Here is a 20121-nt window from a genome sequence, read left to right as displayed (position 1 = left end):
AGTTCGAAAAAACACAGAGTTGTAGCCATTTGTCCAAACAGTCTAAAGAAATGCTATATAACACCAAGAAGTTGTAAGGTTAAATAATGACAGTTAAAAGCTACAGTAGTCACGTGGTGAGTGGCAGTAGATTTCGATCAATTAATTGCTTGAAAGTCATTCTCTTTTTTACAATTCACCGACAGGTGCTTCTCTTCCTCTCCTTTCATTATTAGTAGCAGTGGCAGCGAGAAGAGGCAGACTCTGTGTCTCATTTGATGACCCTCTGACCCCTTAGTCAGTCTGAGCAATCATGGTACAATCAAAGAAGTTCAGAGGAGTAAGGCAGCGCCATTGGGGATCATGGGTCTCAGAAATCCGTCACCCACTCCTGTATATATACACACACACCGTTATTCTTAGCACACTTTTTTTTTACCTTTTTCATTTGCTCTGAAAGATGCCCACCTTGCTTTTTTCCTTTGGCTTGTTAAATTCTTTCCATTCCTTTTTCCTCTATATTTTCTTTGTACATCTTGAATTTGGATAAGTGGTACCAGTGTAGTTACTCAACATTCCACAGCATCCATTGTATTTTTGGGGGTGTTTCATTGCTTCTTCTTTTGGTTCTTGATCGGTTAGGAGTTGGATTTTCCTTTTACATCTCATAGACATGAAATGTGTACTTTATACAGCATACTGCAGTCTGTCATTTCATTGGTTTTGAAACTAATTAAGACACGATACTCTTCTGTTTTCCCAATGTTGATATGAATTTGGTAGGAAAAGAAGGATCTGGCTCGGGACTTTCGAGACGGCGGAGGAGGCAGCACGAGCTTACGATGAGGCGGCCGTACTTATGAGCGGATGGAACGCGAAGACGAATTTCCCCGTGGAAAGCATTCTGTCACCGGATCCCCGCGAGAGCTCATCATCGTTATCATCTTCATCATTGGCTGCTGCAGGAGGGATGTCTGCCATCCTTAACGCAAAGCTCCGGCGGAGTTGCCACTCACCATCTCAATCATTGACATGCTTGAGGCTTGATACGGAGAATTCGAACATAGGGATATGGCAGAAACGTGCTGGTGCAAGGTCGGATTCAAATTGGGTCATGACAGTCGAGCTAGGAAAAAAAGAACCTAGTCCAACTGTGTCACAACCACAGCCACCTCCAGCTTCAGTGGCCACTTACAAAGAAGTGGATGATGAAGAGCGGGAGGCTCTACAAATGATAGAGGAGTTGCTGATTGGAAATTAACCACTATGCATTCTCTTGTCTACCACCCTTCTCCCCTGCCTATTTAATCTTGATTTAGGCTGCCAAAAAAAAAAAAGTCATGCATTATATCGTTTCTTTTAGCCCTAGAAGTGTGGGCACAGACATATGCATATGCATATGCATGCTTTATGTCTTCTAGTCATATTTCATAAGTGCTCTTAAGTCTGTTATATAGCATCATATATTGATTTTGAATATATTCCTAAGGGTTATTCATAATCAGGTATACGTATTTGGAATTATGTTTATTGAGTACAAACACCTTGTGAATTTTTTTTTTCCTTCTCCTTTTTGTCTTTCCAATATTTTCTAGAATATGCTAATGTTGTTTTATATATCTGCGCAGCACGGCTTTAAAAGGGCTTGCAAATTAACGAGAAAATAGTTGGCAAAATGGAGAGCTTCTCATTCAGGGATTAGAACATAGCTTAATCTTTCTAGTTTTGTGATGATCCGCGGGCTTTTAGTGCAATGTGATTCGTCAATCATGAATCCAAATACGTCCCTAGATTTTTTCTGTGCCTACTAGTATAAATCGCCGTGTCTGCTACATTCTGAGGATGCACATATTCTTGGTTCATGCTATACTACCCTAGGCATGCTCTCTCTCTCTCTGTCTGTAGTTTCTTTTTTATTTTTCTGTTTTCTTTCTTGTTCGGTTCATGGGTTCAACATTTTGTTGATCTTCCTGAGTGGTAATGTTGATCTTCTCTCTCTCTCTCTCTCTCTCTCTCTCTCTCTCTCTCTCTCTCTGTTTTTCAACGAGTGTTTGTTAGTTGGTTGATTGGGCTTCACCAAGTAAGGATTTCAGTGCTGCCCACAGTTCTTGATACGGCACTGACTGTTTGCAACTATATTAAGTGCATGGATATATTTAAGCTAAACATGCAATAAACCCAAGTTTGTGCTGCTGATATGAAAGTACTGTCTTGAAGAAACAAAAATGGGGATATCTCATGATGTTTAGGTTGACACGAACATATTGTGTAACCAACAAATTGATGTTTACGCTATTAAGAAAACGTCATGATTCCCAAAAGCGAAGCATTTGATAATTAGATTTTGATCCATTATCAAAGGCATGTATCCCATAGAGAGTGACATCTAAAAAGGATGTATCATGTAATGGCTATTCAAGCCACTGATGTAATATATTTTCAATTACAAAGTGGCACGGCATTGAAAACCATTCCTGATGATTCATTGATAATGATACTTTTAAAGATTATAAAATTACAAACTTGTCATCTGAACCACAAAAATGACATTTTTAATGCTTCCAATGAAGGATTTGGCAGGACTGAACCACAACTTGCTTTTTATGCATATTGATCCACATATGCGTCACAACAATCGACTCACGTAATTATGGCAGCTCTTGAATGGATCTTATATGAACCGAATGATAGGATAAGACATATCCAGACAACCAGATTGAAAGAAAAAAAATTTGCAAAAACTAATGTGGTAAATACACAAAAATGGCAAAAATTATATCTAATCAAGGGAGGAATAACTGTATTTGGAAAAGTGCACTCAATCTCTAACGTGAGATATGAGTTTGTTTTTAGTAAGGGAAAAGGTATTTTACTATAAATACATCCATAACTATATCATTTTTAACCATTTTCCGTTTACATACAGATTGACAATAAGATAACACAGATTCAGTTTACATACATGTGGAAGATAGGATCTGGAAAGAGTGTAGTGCCTCCTATAGCGAGCTTGAGAGACACATTCATCGGAGTGGTTATAGGCTTGGCATCAACCATAGCGGCTTTCTTGAGAAGAGTAAGAGTGTAAAGACGTTGAGACAGATGCACTGCATGGTTAAGATAGTTAACCTCAATGCCTAGAAAATAGGTTAAATGCCCAAGGTCCTTGACGGAGAAGGTAGAGCCGAGATTGGATACGATAGGAGTGATGGTCTCTGAAAAATTATTTGTGATAATGAGATCATCAACAATGTGTCTATGCTTACATTCAATAAGTCCATTATGTTCAGGCGTATGAGGGCTTGAGAAATGATGAAATATACCATTATGTCGAAGATAGCTTTCAAACTCAGCACTTGTAAATTTTCCACCATTGTCAGACTGAAAAGATTTAATAGCAAAGCTAACTTGATTTTCAACAATGGATTTAAAGTTTTTGAAATAGTCAAACACTTGAGATTTATTTTTCATGAAAAATAACTAGCAAAACCTTGAGTAATCATCAACTAATATCTAATAGTATTTGAAACCTTCCTGAGAATTCATAGGCGGAGGGCCCCAGACATCTGCATGCAAGAGTTCTAGAGCCCATGAATTGTTGGATTGGGAGTATCCAAAAGGATATTTGTGAGTCTTTTCAAAGAGGCAATCAACACATGTTTTTGTTTTCTTCTTCTTATCAAAGAAAATAATATTGCTAGATTTAAGAAATAACATAATTGTCTTATTGGCATGTCCAAGCCGCCGATGCCATGTATCAAAGGATTTGTGTTGTCCCGCATATGTTGTCATCAACGAAGAATCATTGCTTGCCTTAATTGGATATAGACCTATACTAGTTTTTGGTCCTCAAAGTCAAATCTTGCATGTCTGAAGATCCTTAACAATAAATTGAGTTGAAGTGAATTCAAAAATATAATAATTATCTATAGTAAATTGACCAATAGACAATAAGTTTTTTGTGATGGCAGAAACATGAAGAACATTCTTTAAAGCAAATTGAGATCCTTTGGATGAAAGAACTATGTTTTTTGTATAAGAAATATGGAGAGTTTTATCATTTTCTATCATGATGGACTCATTTCCTTGATATGGGGATTTGTTTGCAAAGTTTTGCTCATTCATCGTCAGATGATTAGTAGCACCCATATCTAGGTACCAATAGTCATCCTAACTTTGTTGGATGAACATAGCCAAAAATGCTTTCAGGATGTCCCAATAATCTTTTGTAGTGTGACCGCATTTGCTGTAGTATTGACAAGTCACATAAGTTCGTTGATGTGAGTTACCTTAATTGAAGGTGTTATTCGAGGGGGGAATTGCACATGTGTCCCCTTCTTTGATTTCAACAACCTCTATAAGAACTACGTCCTCAGCCTCTATCACGAGTGGCCAAAAAGGTAATTTGGATTAATTCTTGAGATTCAGACAGTTTGAAGTGCAACGAGAGTACTCTCTTTTCTTGATTTATAAGTAGATCATATAGATCAACAAATTAATGAATGATAGCGTTAGTTGTAACAGATGTTACAAAGCTTTCATACTCAATGTGTAGCTCATTAAGAGTTATCTGAATGAGATCCATGTCATGAACTGGATAATGTGAGGCAGCCAATGAATTAGATAGGAATCTAAGTTTATCAAGATACGCCAACATGTTCATTGATTCTTTCTAGATAAAATCTAGCTCTTTCTTCAATATCATGATTCGTAATGGTGACTATGAGCCATAGGCTTTCTTCAACGCTACCCAAGCATCACGGGCAGACTTAGATCTCATGACTTGTCAAAGGATCGCTTTAAAGACGGTAGCTTTGATCTAGCTTAGAGCCAGCTAGTCGGCTTTTCGCCAAGTATGATAGTCAGGCTTGACTATCTGCCTTCCTTCCTTGTCGGCGATAAATTCGATGGGTTGAGAAGATTACCCATCGACAAAACCTAAAAGGTCTTGACTCACCATGACTGTCTTCAGCTATGAACGCTAGAGAAGGTAATTATCTCGATTCAGTTTAATCGAGACTAGACTTGCTACTACTTTTCACTGAGTTGCTGACACAATGGGTGTTATTGGGACTAATGAGTTTAATGAACTGGACACAATTGATTTACTCATTGGATAAGATGGCCCTGATACCATGAAAGAAAGAATAATTGTACTTGGAAAAGTGCACTCAATCTCTAAGTGAGATATGAGTTTGTTTTTATTAAGGAAAAAGGTATTTTATGATAACTATATTTGTAACTATATCATTTTTAACCATTTTTGGTTTATATACAGGTTGACAATAAGATAACACAGGTTCGGTTTACATACAGGTGGAAGATAGGATAACACAAGTTGGGCTAACTGATCTCGTGATTTGAGAAACTCATTTGGCTGCCAGCTATATACGTAAAGTGTGATCTTTTGAAGACGATCTTTGAGGAGATTGGCTGCTAGCGACATCGAATTGATAGCAACATTATTTTCTCTAAATGTTCTGCTCGCCTATGTGCAGCTGGTTATCATGCATGAACTTGTCATCAATGATTCGGCTGCAAAACCTTTAATATCTAGGGTTTTTTGCAAATTAGGCCCTGCCTTGCATAAATAGCAAATGGGTTTTTCTCTTTTTGCTTAATCCTTACAAAGACATCCTTAAATGCTTCTAAAATGACCATTTTGGCTTCATTAAAGAGTTTTTTTTTAAAGTCAAGCTGGGGTTAGGCAGACCCCTACCCGTTATACAACTATCATTGACCACACATTGGCTGACCTCTAGTTGGTAAAACCCGTACGGTTCACCTGCCCACCAGAAAGCAGTGTTGTGAGAGGCATACGCCTCAGTACCTGAAGCGTACGCCTCAGAGGCGAGGCGCACGCTCAAGGTACTGAGGCGTGCTGTGATGCTCAAATTGCCCCTCATCAACCTCCAGAACCCCCTCCTTCATCCCCAAGTCTTCCTCCTCCGCCCGATTCATCGGTTGTGCTAACCCCAAGTGTCGGTGGATCCACCGCCACGTGCCGGCCAACTGATCCTCCGCCGCTCCCTGCCTCCCCTCCCACCGCTTCACTTCCATACCAGTACCTGAGGCGTACGTCTCAGTACCTGAGGTGTACGCCTCAGAGGCGAAGCGCAGGCTCAACGCCTCGCTTCGCCTCATCGCATTTAACAACCTTGCCAGGAAGTACACTTAGCTTCAGTCATGCATTAAGGGATGCCATCTGTAGACTTGTGACATCCCATCAACTTGGTGACATTCACAAGTCACTCCTACCAGATAAGGGGAGCCCTTGTGTGAAACCAATATCTTGGCTTGAAAATTGATCAGTCAAGAAAGACTAGAGGAAATATCCTGCATGGTAATTTTTATAACCGTCGTTGAAAGGATGAACAGCAAATCAGGCATAGAAAAAGGTAAGCTTTCTTGTGTCTACATTGTAAAAATTTGTCTGGTAGGAGCAGCTAGTGTACGTCACCTTGTGTTGGCCGACGTTGCAGGTTAAAAACCCAATGGTATAGTTGTATAACTGGTAGGGTCTCCTAACCCCAGCCTTTCAAAAAAAAAAAACAAATTGGTCAAAAATTTGTTGGTGCATGCTCATCAACATGTGGTGGTGACATCCATTGCCCTATTCTTCAAATTAAGTAGGGGGCCCTTGGAGAGAACCAGAAGGGAGGTCAGTTGCTTGTTTTCACACGGATCAATCGAATGAAACTCGTCCTCTGCTTTAATAACATTTATTACCTTACCTTTCACCTTTATATCCGAATGGAGTGTTAGATGAACGCGTTTGCACTACCCACGTGGGTACAAGGCAGGAAATAGTGTAAAAAATAGGTCTGCACTTGTGGTGTTCAAGTATAATCCGGGTGGGCTGCACAGCAGATCCGGTAGGATCAAGTTTTAGACATTGTAAGCAACTTCTCAATGTATTTACATACAAAACTGTCTTAGCTTGCCCGCGAGGGCACAGCTCGATTGGTAGAGGCGACTCGTGAAAGTCTTTGAGGGCATGTTCACAAGTCCTGAAGCTACAGGTATGCATCCTTTACCGCGAGGGGAAAGCTGTGTTTATTTTCTGGTGGGCAAGGGGTTGCACCCATAGTGACAAACGTTTTTTTTTTTTTCGGTGAACTTTCATTTTTCAAAAACTTGCTAGAAATTAAAAAAACTCCATAAATTTCACATTTTTTGGCAAAATCTCGGCAATAAAAATAAATTAAAAATATAAAAATATTTTTTATAAAAAAATATATTAATAAAAAACATTTAAAAATAAAAATACATGTTTTTTTACGATAAATAGCTGTTTAAAACGGAAATATTATGTTTAAATCATGGTATTTATGTTTTTTCATAAATCTCACGATATTTTTCAAAATCCTGAATTTTTAAGGGGCCTAACGAGACCTAACGAAAAGGGAGCCTAAGGAACACATCTCTCTCTCTCTCTCTCTCTCTCTCTCTCTCTATATATATATATATATATATATATATATATATATATATATATATATATATATAGTACTCTAAGAGAGTTACTCCCTCTAATTAGCCATTGGATCTTTTGAGATCCAACCACTTTAAATATGCATACCTTAAATGTTGCTCTCTCTCTCTCTCTCATCCTTTCCCTCACTATGTTTGCACCAATGAACTCAGTGTACAAGGCAGCTTTTCTGCAGTTATCCATGAAAAAAAAACACCCGGCTTAGGCCTCAAAAAGTGTTAAGCACCTATGACTCTCTCTCTCTCTATATATAACCAATTCCATAGAGCATCAGTGAGCTGGTCTGGATAGGTTAGATTCAATGCCGTATTTAATTTTAAAATTCAAACATTCATAAATAATTGCCTATTCCTTTGAATTCAATTGAGTTATCCAATATGTGGCAATTAGTCCATAATCATCATGTATTCGATACCATTCATGAAGGTTTGAATTTTAAAAATTAAAGCTAAGAGGATATTTGATATCATTTGCACCATTTGATTAGATTTAATATAACAATTTAGAATTAGTTTTAAAATTCAAAGCATGGAGAAGAATCCAAGAGATAAAACTGGAGGGGCTTCAAACATACAAAATGTAGGGATTTAACCCTAGAAAGCAGAGATTAAACTAGGAAAGAAGCAATCACAATGTAAATAAGGTCTCAAATGTAACTTGTGGGATGTTGTATTTCTCAACAAAATCCATGTCAAACTCAAAAATATCTATAGTGTTAGTGAAAATGAACAATGACCGTACTATCCTTGTAAAATGACATTTTTTAAAAATGCCTTACAATTTGCTGAAATCCTTCTTATGTCTAAAATTATGATTCTCAAATTTTAAAGATATTTTTACCCTTTGCAAACCTCTTCGACTTTCGCATGAAAACCTCTTGGCAGTCACACACACACACACACACACATATATATATATATATATATATATAGAGAGAGAGAGAGAGAGAGAGAGATGAGAATGAAAACCTCTCCAATGAAAACCCTCCCAAACCTCCCCAATAATTTTTTTAGGGGATTTTTTCAAAACTCTGACCATACATATGTGTTCAACATGATTGATTTACTATAAATTAACACTTGGATCGTGAATTTTGGATAGAAAAAATGACATTTGGACCCTCAAAAATTTAAATGTCATTGATTTTGAAACTTATAAAAACCTATCCATGCATCGGAATCAAATGATCTAAGAATTGATTCTTATAAAAACAAGCATATATATCACATTTGTATGGTCAAAATTTTGAAAAAAATATCAAAAATCCAATAAAACTTTCATTGGGAAGGTTTTCTATTGGTGAGGTTTTCATTTCCCTATATATATATATATATATATATATATATATATATATATATATATATATATATATATATATATATATATATATATATATATATATATATATATATATATATATATATATATGCAAACCTCCTAACATTCATAAATATGCAAACATTATGCATGACGTTTGCACAAATATATTGTGAACTGAATATGGTTAAAATCATCAAAAATTAAGATTTACAACATATTTGTGATGATATGTAGTGAATCACTTGAAGTTCACACAAATATGTTGTTAACCTCCTTACGTTCACACAAATATGTTGCTAATCTTCTAGGTGATTGTAACTATTTCCACAACATAAATTCGAAGGTTCACAACATATTTGTGTAAATGTCACGAGGTTCATATATATATATATATATATATATATATATATATATATATATATATAGTAAAGCGTAGGTGTTTGTGATACATGCTTGATGGATTTTTCTGCTCTTTTAGTGTTTTTTTGCAGTTCCACCCCCATAAATGTGTTGGGCATAGACGATTTACGAAGAATCCACACCTCAATCATGTGTTTTTGATGAAAAAATGATATTTGGAGGCTAAAAATTTTACAAAGATTTTAGACCGTTGAATTTTTAAACCTTATAAAAAACCACCAATGTGTCAAAATTGAATACTTCAAGAGCTGATCCCTATAAAATCAAGTACATAGATCACATGTGTATGGTCAGAATTTAAAAATAAAATGAAAACAAAACTTGAAAAACCCATCAAGAACATATCGCAAACACCTAATGTTCAAGCACCTACTCTCTCTCTCTCTCTCTCTCTCTCTCTCTCTCTCTCTCTATATATATATATATATATATATATATATATATATATATGTAGTGAAATTGAAATATGTTTATCAAACAAATATGTTTGCTGGTATGAATCGAGATTTTCATAATTTTTTTGCTAATCTAACCCTGTGGATGCATTTGACGTGATCCATTTGCTAGGAATTGACTGTTGGATCATCGTAATCGGATCAAGAAATATGATTTTTATGCTTAAATATTTATGAAAATTCTAAGTCATTGATTTTCAACCCTTAAAAGATCGTAATTGGATGATCTAAGATTCTGTTTCTATAAAACCAAGCATCTAGATCACATGCGTACGGTAAAAAATTCAAAAAAAGTAAAAAAACTATAAAAATCTTGATTCATATTAGTAAACATATTTGGTTGGTAAACATATTTTAATTATCCTATATATATATATATATATGAGTAATGGGCTCCTTCGGTCCCCTTTTTATTTTGCCCAAATAGGCCTCAAAGTGACCGTTCAAAAAAAAAATAGAACGGTCCATGATCTTTTTCTTTAAATGAAAAAAAAGAGCCCGCCACATACTCTCTCTCTATTTGCAAGGGCCTTCGACTGCGACCCAAGAACTCTGTCTCAATTCACAAGGGGCTTCGATTAAGACCCCAAAACAAGTCACAAATTTGAATTTCATGATCAACATATATCTCCATCAGATTCGAACCTTCTATATCGTCTGGTTGTTTGTCTTCTCGTTCTTGCTCTACCCAACTGTGGCAGGTTTGTTCTTCCTTTTTTCTGACAGCCCCCCCTCTCTCTCTCATCGTCCCTCTTTTTTTTTCCAACCAATGTTCCTAAATTCAAACACATCGAGGTTATCATCCTTTGCAACCTTGCAGCTTTTGTTTTTTTTGGCTGCCATATGCCCTTCTTGTTGGCGTTCATGTAAAACCATAATCGGAATGTATTAAAGAAATAGCACATACCAGTATTCGACATAAAAGAAATGAGCATTGGCGTTCACCTCAGCCTATCGATGCCCACGATGAGACTAGGCCATCAAGTCAATGGTGAGCAGGACCTTGAATCCAATAAAAAAAAAGGACACCTTGGTTGCTCTCATCAAGCAGCCATGCCTCAATTTATAATGGGGGAGTGTGGGGGTTTACATGCATGGCATTCATGTATGTGAACCCTTCACATGCCATATTGAATGTGAACCTTTCACATTCATGTAACTCCTTCCTCACTAATTTCCCACTAATGCTTTCACTAGTGTCAAACTGGGTCACACTTAGGGTTGAACCTGATCCAAAATGTTCAATATTCTTTCACTTGACCTATTGACACGAAAAGTTATAAAATCGAGATCTATACCATTATCTTGACTTAATTTTTTTTATGTGGGTTTACATGCTATCCGGTATCACAAGAATGAATCATATGAGTTATAGAGATGAACACCTTTTTATGAAATGTTATATTTTTCTGCACTACAATATAATTCATTTTCAGTATTTTAGCATGTTAAGATTACTTGTATAAATAGGTTGGTCTCTAACCCATTCTATTGATCCTTTAATATTGTTATTTTATTATTTTGTTATTTTCTCTAACCAAATGAGAGATCTTTTATGAAGAATCAATAATACACAAAGGCATAGAGAATCAATTTAATTTTACAAATGTGATCACGTATAACCATAATGTATTGCTATACATCAGAAGGAATCAAACAAACTCATCCCCTTTACATGTTAAGAATATAATCTCATTGTTAACCCTTCAGTAATGAGATATGCAGGCATTTCTTTCGTACTGATTGTATCAATACATATCAGATGATTCTCAGTTATTTTCTTAACAACAAAGTACTTTAACTCCATGTATCGACACAAAGTTGAACTTTTGTTGTTATTTGAGAATGACATAACTGCTTCATTATCACAAAAGATCTTTAGTGGTCTCTTAATAGAGTCCATAATTCTAAGACCCATAATAAAGTTTCTTATCCAAATGGCTTGAGATGAAGTCTCGTATAGAGCATTGTATTTTACCTCTATGGTATGAGCAGTAATTATAAACTGCTTTTTGTTTTTTTATAAGATGACACCACCTGCTAGTACGAAGATGTATTCAGTAGTCAACTTTCTATTATCGAGACATCCTCCTAAGTTCACATCAGAATATCTAATAACCTCTAGGTAGTCAACTTTTCTATATGTCAACGTATAGTCATTCATTCCTTACAAATAGCGCATGACTTTCTTTATTACCTTTCAGTATGCAATGTCTAAATTTAATTGATATTTACCAAGCATTTTCACAACAAATGTTATATCGGATCGTGTGCAAGTCTGCGTATACTGTAAATTTTTTTACCACCAAAACATATTGAATAGTTGTCATATGAACTTTTCATTATCATTATGAGAACAGTCTTTTAAGCTCAATTTATCTCCTTTCACTATAAGTGTTGAATCAATAAAATAATTCTTTATCACGTATTTTTTAAAAACCTTAAACTTTTACTACTCATCTAACAACTAAGGTCCACTCCAACTAGGTTGATACCTTTGGGGTTAATTGTTATCCAAAATCAAGTCAGCTTAGTCTTTTTTTAATTTTTTAAAAATTTCAAAATAATTGTTAATATAGACTCTAGCCCAAGGAGTTATATTCTGTCAAGACATAAGTTTGATAGGTAAAGCCAGCACGACTTAGTCTTTAGGTTGGTTTCTTCGTTTAAATACAAAAAAATAGTAATTTTTTAATAATACTGGTAATGTGCATAAGAAACGTGGCAATAGATCAATCAATGAGCTTATTTTTAGAACTCAATTGTCCCTCGGAGCCTGAGACACATTTAGGTGGTGGAGCGGATGACTAAAGAATGTGGCACGTGGAAAGATCTCAATTCAGCAAGGGGGCACGTGATAGGTGGAGCGGGGCGAGGGGAATAAAACCCCAAATATCCCATTTCGCGTCGCGGCCAGCGATGGATGTTCCCTCTACCTCATTCGCATAGAGGGTGGTGTATGTTCCCCCCCGATGATTCACTGAATCCCACGTCTGTGTTCGGGGCTTTGATTGAGCACCACGTATACAAGCACATGGGGCTCGTATTCCCGTGTATGTTGACGTAACTTTGCATCGGACTCTGGTGTTGTTGCAAAGACTTAAGTACCCTTTCTTGCTATTCTTCTCATAAAGTGATGGTTTGAGAAAATGACAAAAATGCCCTTCATTCAAAAAAAGGACAAACATGTCCTCCATCCAGAAAGTCGAGGATGATGTTGACTCTTCAAAGTCTTCTTCTTCTTTCTCCGTTCAAAAAAAGGACAAACATGTCCTCCATCCAGAAAGTCGAGGATGATGTTGACTCTTCAAAGTCTTCTTCTTCTTTCTCCGTTCAAAAAAAGGACAAACATGTCCTCCATCCAGAAAGTCGAGGATGACATTGACTCTTCAAAGTCTTCTTCTTCTTTCTTCGTAAAACACTGTAAAACCCTCTCTCTCTCTCTAGAGAAGAAATCAAGGGAGGCAAAGAGTTCTCCCTGGAGAAGGCCATGAACATCAACCCTCTCACTCTCTCTCCCTTCTCTCTCTACTTCTGTGCACATCCAACAGACGATCCTACATTGCTCCATCAAACACTGACTGACCTGCACACTGACTGTAGCATCGTTCAACTTGAAGAGTTGTGGAGTCTGATTCAGAGTTTTTACCCTTACAGAAGGGGGGTCTGAGGGCTCCTCTCAGCGTGGGTAGCATCATTCAACTTGATTCGTTGTGGAGCCTGATTTAGAGTTTTTGCCCTTACAGGAGGGGGGTCTGGGGGCTCCCCCCCGGTGCGGATCCCGTTGCGCGATCAACTTTTATTTGGTCTGTAGATCTTCTTTTGTTTATAAAACTGTGTTGGCGCTTTTATTCTTGATAATTTATTTGGGACAAAACTATGAAACTTGTTCATATTGGGGCTTTGTGAATTTATTTTCTGCCTTGTTTGGGGGCCAAGATTTAGGGTTTATCTTTGTTGAGTTCTTGCATTTGGGACATGGTTCAAGTCCTACAGGTCCTTGCTTGTCTTCTGGACAAAGGTACCATGATTGTTTTTTTACATGAACTGATAAAACCACCCATGGAGTAAGAGACCTGGTCTTGCTGGTCGCTGGTCAATGTCTGCCAGCCTATGGTCACTTACTGTGGTGCACCCCTCAGCTATAATGCAAGGGGTTGATGCCCATGGGATTCGTATCTTGACCGCCGTTTAGTGGCTTTGGCCCCATTCCACTGTACCAAACCCCTTGTGGTTAAGGTACCATGATTGTTACTCTGTAACTTTTGTTTGCTCGATTTGATTCAGTCTTGTTCAACTTGGCTGGGTCGTGTTAAAAACTCAGTTCGTTGCTCCAACTGCTAACAATGAACTTAGATTTATGTCTTGCATTTCCAACACTTAAAATAGAGCTAAAGTGCAAACATTTGAAATCACTGAGTCCACTTTTCATAAACAGAAGCGATGAACATATTGGAGCAAAAGGGATAATAAGGCCACAGACACAAGTCAATTCTACACATTTGGTTGTTATGTTTTTGTTTTTTCCTTTTTTCTGGTTTCCTCTTTGAAATTAACACACACACTGCGGGTTGGACTTTTCTTAGAAAAAGTCAACCCGTTGAGTGCTCTTGTGAAAAGAATTTCTAAAGATTGTGCATGTAAAAGCATCACAATAGAAACATATTAGAAGCTTTGTCCGAGGGTTGGCAAGGTTCGAACTGATTCTTGTTGGACTCTTTAGTTATCATTAGCTATGTGCAATTGAAATTCACAGATCTTAGACAGCATGAAAATTTGAATACATTGACATTTCTATGAAGATCAGAAAAGGTAATACCAAACTTGGTCCATTTGAGTGGCAGATTGTTCAGGATGCAGATCAGGTCATGCTGAACATGAGTTTTTTTTGCTCATGCTGACATCGTGGCCATCCGATTTGCATTTTAAAAAGCTCAAAAGTCAACAAAACCACATGGCATTCATCCAAAATGCAAACAGACGGCCACAATGTCGACATGAGCAAAAACGCTCATGTTCAGCATGACCTGATCTGCTTTCGATAGTTCAGATTCAATTCCTGGGGCCCCTTTTTTTTATTCGAGCTCGACAGGTTCATGCCACAAATTTTTGAATGTCACAACGTAGATACGTTGCGAACCTCCTTTAACTAAAAACTCGCACAAAGTCTGGATGTACATATGCAAATGTGTGTGACATTCACAAATATGTTATGTGAATGTCCTTACCTTCTCATGTTTTTTGATTGCAGGTTCGTGTCACATATTTGCAGACTTCATGACATTCATGTAGATACCATGGGAACCTCCTTTAACTAAAAACTCTCATAAAGTTTGAATGTATGTCCACAAATGTGTTTGACATTCAAAAATATGTGTTGTGAACATCTTGTTAATGCAATGACAAATTATTTTAAAGTGTGAATGTCATTTTACGAATGTTCTTATCTTTGCATGTTTTTTGATTCATATATAAAGTTATTGGTAGTTTTTTGTTTCTTGTTAGAACCCTAACCCTTTTTTCTTTAGAACCCTAACTATTTTTCTCTCTTTGTGGTGATTCTTGAAAATTTCATCTTGCAGCACTCCGATAAAGTTGTAACAACTTTTTGTTCAACCTTCCTCATTTTTCAATTTCCAAAACCTTATGAAAAGTGAGTTTCATATGTTTTCTTGCTTGATTAAGGTTTTTTTATAGATATATATTTATTGGCCTTGTAGTACTTGTGTTCAGCTATTTTTGTTGATGATTTATGTTTGTTTGTATTTTATTTAATATTTGGTATTAAATTGTATATTTATAATTATTTTATTTTGAAGTAATGGGGTTAGTGTTGATTGTGTATAAACATTCATTTGGGGTAACGATGTTATGGTTGAATTGACTATTTTTCAGTGTGAGACAACAATGTGAAAGGTGTAGGCAATTTTGTTAATTGAATATATGAATGCTATAAGAATGGTCTTTTGTTACATGCTACTTTCATTTGATGTATGATAGTACACTATCGCCTCATTGAATATCTATAATGGTGTCCAAAATATTAACTTTAAAAAATTTATGACTTTGATGTCTCATAAAATTGGATATGCCAAAGAGTATATGATCTTTAGGTATAATTATTCTATAAACATAGAAAGCCAAAAAATAACTATAGTGATGTAGACTCGATGTTGTGTAGTAGTGATGTTTACTTAATTATTTTTATTGTACTACATGACAAAGTTAAACAAGAAGTAGTTGTAAGTGACCTTCAAGTAGCAGTTGATGAACAAAATAGTTATCAAAGAAACAATGCTTCAAACGAAGATAGAAAATCTGCAAAGAATGCACATTTATATTAGACAATATTTGTTGAGGGCAATCACAAGGTGAACATCTAACTCTCTCAAATAATTGACAATATGGATGTTTGTAACATGCACGCAGAGATAATGCAATTGCTCCAACCAATTAGAGATATAAATGTCATACGTGAAGGCAATGAACAACTTGCTCAAACAATTAACATTATACATGATCAGCGGATGTGTGCAAAAAATGTGTAGTTATGTCAGCAAACCAATGCTATTGATGTTCACTGTAATTATATGGATAACATCTAGCCTTCTAAGGCAAATGACATAATGAGGTACAAGTTATTGGACTGTGTAATTTATGCTTGAGATGTAGGTGTTGTTATTTTTATAGTTAATCATGAAATTTGGAAATGTAGAAATAATGCATCCATTCAAAAAAATAAAGAGATAAATATAATGTCTTTGCTTTAGTTTGTATATTTAAATAACTAATTAGTGGTAGCAATGATCATGTAGACAATAAAGAATCAAATGATGATGATGACTATATCGTGTCAAATGATGGTGATTCTCAAACGATAGGAGAGGACCGAGACATAGATAACATAGGACAATTATTGGTAGATGCAAAAATGTTAATTGAAATGTTAAACCCTTGGTATGTTGTGTAAACTATATAAGCATTTATTGGTCAATAAAATTATTTTTTCTACTAATGAGATGTGGTTGAATATGCTATAATTCAATGAATTTTCATACAATAAAGAGCAATTGAAAATCATTAAAGTGGCGACATCTAAAATGACTGATGAGTTGCATAATGAAAAACTTAATGATTAGGAATCTTTTCAATGGTTAACGACATACTCAAATGATAGAGACACTATTGTCAGTCAAAAGTTTAATGATATAAAGCATTGTTGAAATTTTTTGAAAGATCATATGATCATGCACCACTATAAAACAAATTTGTTGAAGAACTGCAGTAATAGAGTTATTGTTATATACATGAGATAAAACCCACAGACTATGGCTAATTGTCCTTGGAAGACCTATTGCACAAAGGTGCACAAAACAACATTCTTTCAAGTAAAAGCATATGAAAGAGAGCATATATTTGATGATTCATTAGGCAACCTTTGAGTGAAAAAGTATCTTCCATGTGGATTCAGGTGTTATTCGCAAACGCCTGCATGATAACCTTAAGATTGAAAGTGCAGTAGGATTGAGGCAACAAGCACTAGAGAGGGGTGAATAGTGCCTTTAAAAATTGTCTGCGGAATATTAACGGATTTTACAATTTGAAAAGCAATCACACAAAGAACACAGTAATTTATCCTTGTTCGGTCTTTCCCGACCTACATCCAGTCCGCAAGCAAAACCCGCTTGAGATTTCCACTATCAACCTTGTGTAACTACAAGATCATACGGACCAAATTCGGTCCCACTTCCAGTAACACACCTACTGAAAGCAAACAACTCCTTTAAACCAAGGAGTCCTTCCTTTTACAGAAAATTGAAACAAGTAACAACTTATAATACAACCTATGAGCCCTTCTTTTGAATGCAAATGAAATGTAATTGGCTTTTGAGGTTGTTGAAATACTCTACTCACGAATTCACTATCTCTCAAAGAAATTTGAGTGAAAAACTGAAGTGAAAAATATCACGTGAGTGAGAAAATAAATACTTGAATGAATAAGAGTGAAAAGCAAGAAGTAATTCAATTGGATTTGATATATTTGAGTGTAGAATACACTCATATTTATAGTTGAAAGTTTTCATATGTTGAGGGTATGAAAGGGTGTCAAAACAGTCCATTTTGAACGATCAAAACGTTTGAAAAATGAAAAGACACGCCTTTTTGAAGTTTCAGAAAAAACGACAAAATTAGTCGACTGGAACAATAGTTAGTCGACTAATAGTTAGTTATTAGTAGACTGACAGTTATCGTCGGTCGACTGATCTGTTAATCGAGCTGTTTGAAAATCTGAACTTTTGAAACTTAGTCGACTAGAGATAAAATTAGTCGACTGATAATATCATCAGTAGACTGAAAAACCTTTCACTCGACTGCTGCTAAAATCTTCTGAAAAACAAACATTCTGTCCGGTCGACTGATAAAAGCATTAGTCGACTGCTGCTAAATTTTCAGAAAACACATGTTTTGTCCAGTCGACTGATAAAACCATTAGTCGATTGCTGCTAATTTTCCAAAAAACAGACATTCTGTCAAGTCGACTGATAAAACCTTCGGTTGACTAATTTGACAAAAATGATTTTTTAGAAAATATGGCGCGAAAGGATTAGTCGACTGGTGAGTCTATTGGTCGACTAATAAACACGAAAATTTAAGAAAAGAGTTTTCAAAAATGATTTTCATGAGGGGTTCTTTTAGAAAAGTTTTTCTAAAGACTTTTTAGGTGAAATACAATCTAAATATGCACTCTAAGTAAGGCTCTTACAAGAATCTAAGACTTTTAATGAATTAAACATTTGCACACTAGTCTTCAAAGATTCTTTATCGAATTCTTCAATGTCTTCATTGCCTTAGCTGAAATGTAGTTGATTTCACTTGCTCATCATCAAAACCTTGTACTTGAAGTATCATGTACGACTTCATTGTCGTAACAATCTCCCCCTTTTTTATGATGACAAACTTAATCAAAGATGAAGCATTTAGATGCATAGATGGAGATTTTACTCCCCCTATCAATATGCTACAAAACATTAAAAGTTAGCACATTTAAAGCACATATATCACGTATTGATTGGTTTGCATTTCCATTCATCATTACTTCATGCATTTAAAAACTTTTTCATAAATGCAATTTTTAATGCTTTCTTTTTCTCTTAATTTTGCATTTCTCATGCAATATCTCCTACAATTTCAATGTAATGCTATCTTTTATCTTTTTCTCCCCCTTTGTCATAATAAAAAAGAATAAGGGCAGAAATAGCATAAGCAAAATTGAGATATAAGTTTAAAATATTACAACCCATAAAGTATCAAAGTTTAGTAAAGACAGAACATAAAGATCAGAAAAGTGAGTTGAGCAAGTCCTTGATTGAAGTAATCTCTTTCTGAATCGAAGATAGTTGTTGAGTCACATCTTCACGAAAAGTGCGTTGATGCAGCTCCAATGCTTCCAGTCGCTGCAAAACTTCATCATTGTCTTGACTTGTAGAAAATTTCTTTTTTTTTGCTTGAGATGAAGGCGTCGCAAAAGATGGTGAAGGTTCAGAAATTGATGGTTCAGTAGGATCAGATGGTTCAGTTTGATCAACATTTAAAGGAGGTAGATATTTAATTTTCATTCTTTTAGAAATTGTTTGATCAAAGAACTCCTTTTGCTCAATATATTTTTCATTTGTTAAAGGAACTTTGAAATGTCTGAAAATACGAGTTAGAAGACAACCATAAGGAAGAAATGGTTTTTGTTTCCACAAATTAGTAAAATACACATTAGCTCAATTTACAGAAATATTTCCAAATAAAACATAAAGAGCCGTAGATAGATCTGTGGAATAATAATCAAAAGAACCAGCTTTAGGTAGAACATTGTGGGCAAGGATTCATCCAGTAATGCGTGCACGAGTTTGAAGATTAGTATTTTTGAAAGGAGGGCAATGAGGTGCACCTGAAAGAAGAATTTGTTCAAAAATTCTTTCATCATTTAGTTCAACAGTATTGAAAAGAGTGTCTGAAGATGAAATTTCTAGAATTTCTCCAAGTAGTTTAGAATCAAACTCGATTTCAACATCACAAACAAGAGAGGACAGAACTCCAGTTTCATGATCAAAATGTAAATTCGTATAAAACAAGTGAATTAGAAAAGGATAATGAAGGGTATCTGTATAAGCATCAAAAAGATGTAAAATTCCTGGAAATAATTCTCTTATTTTGTAACGAGAAAACAGGTGAAACAGTATATTTCGGTCTGGTAAAATAGGTAGTGCAGAAATCGATCCAAAAGTATCATATAAAAGAGGATTTTGGAGTAATCTGAGTGAAAATCCATGTCTTGAAGAAGGTGTAGGAGGAGGAGAACCTAAACCTTTTGCAGATGCAAACTTCGAACGAGGCATGGTTAAAAACATATTTACCAAAAAATAGTTGCAGAGAATGATGTTGACTTTCAAATGGCGTTCG

General features: G+C 35.6%; 1 protein-coding gene across 1 annotated transcript; it reads left to right on the top strand.

The window, feature by feature from the left end:
* Window positions 1-292: 292 nt before the first annotated feature.
* Window positions 293-1240, top strand: LOC149815317 (ethylene-responsive transcription factor WIN1-like). The gene is made up of 2 exons (XM_089990522.1): window positions 293-372; window positions 763-1240. The coding sequence occupies exons 1-2, from the start codon at window positions 293-295 to the stop codon at window positions 1238-1240; spliced, it is 558 nt and encodes a 185-aa protein (XP_089846648.1).
* The last annotated feature ends 18881 nt before the right edge of the window (window positions 1241-20121 follow it).

This window comes from Nuphar pumila, chromosome 15, assembly GCF_984573655.1.
Source record: "Nuphar pumila chromosome 15, dmNupPumi1.hap1.1, whole genome shotgun sequence".
NCBI lineage: Eukaryota > Viridiplantae > Streptophyta > Magnoliopsida > Nymphaeales > Nymphaeaceae > Nuphar > Nuphar pumila.
The sequence above is the reverse complement of the archived record's forward strand: the minus strand, read 5'-3'. Positions and strand labels throughout refer to the sequence as shown.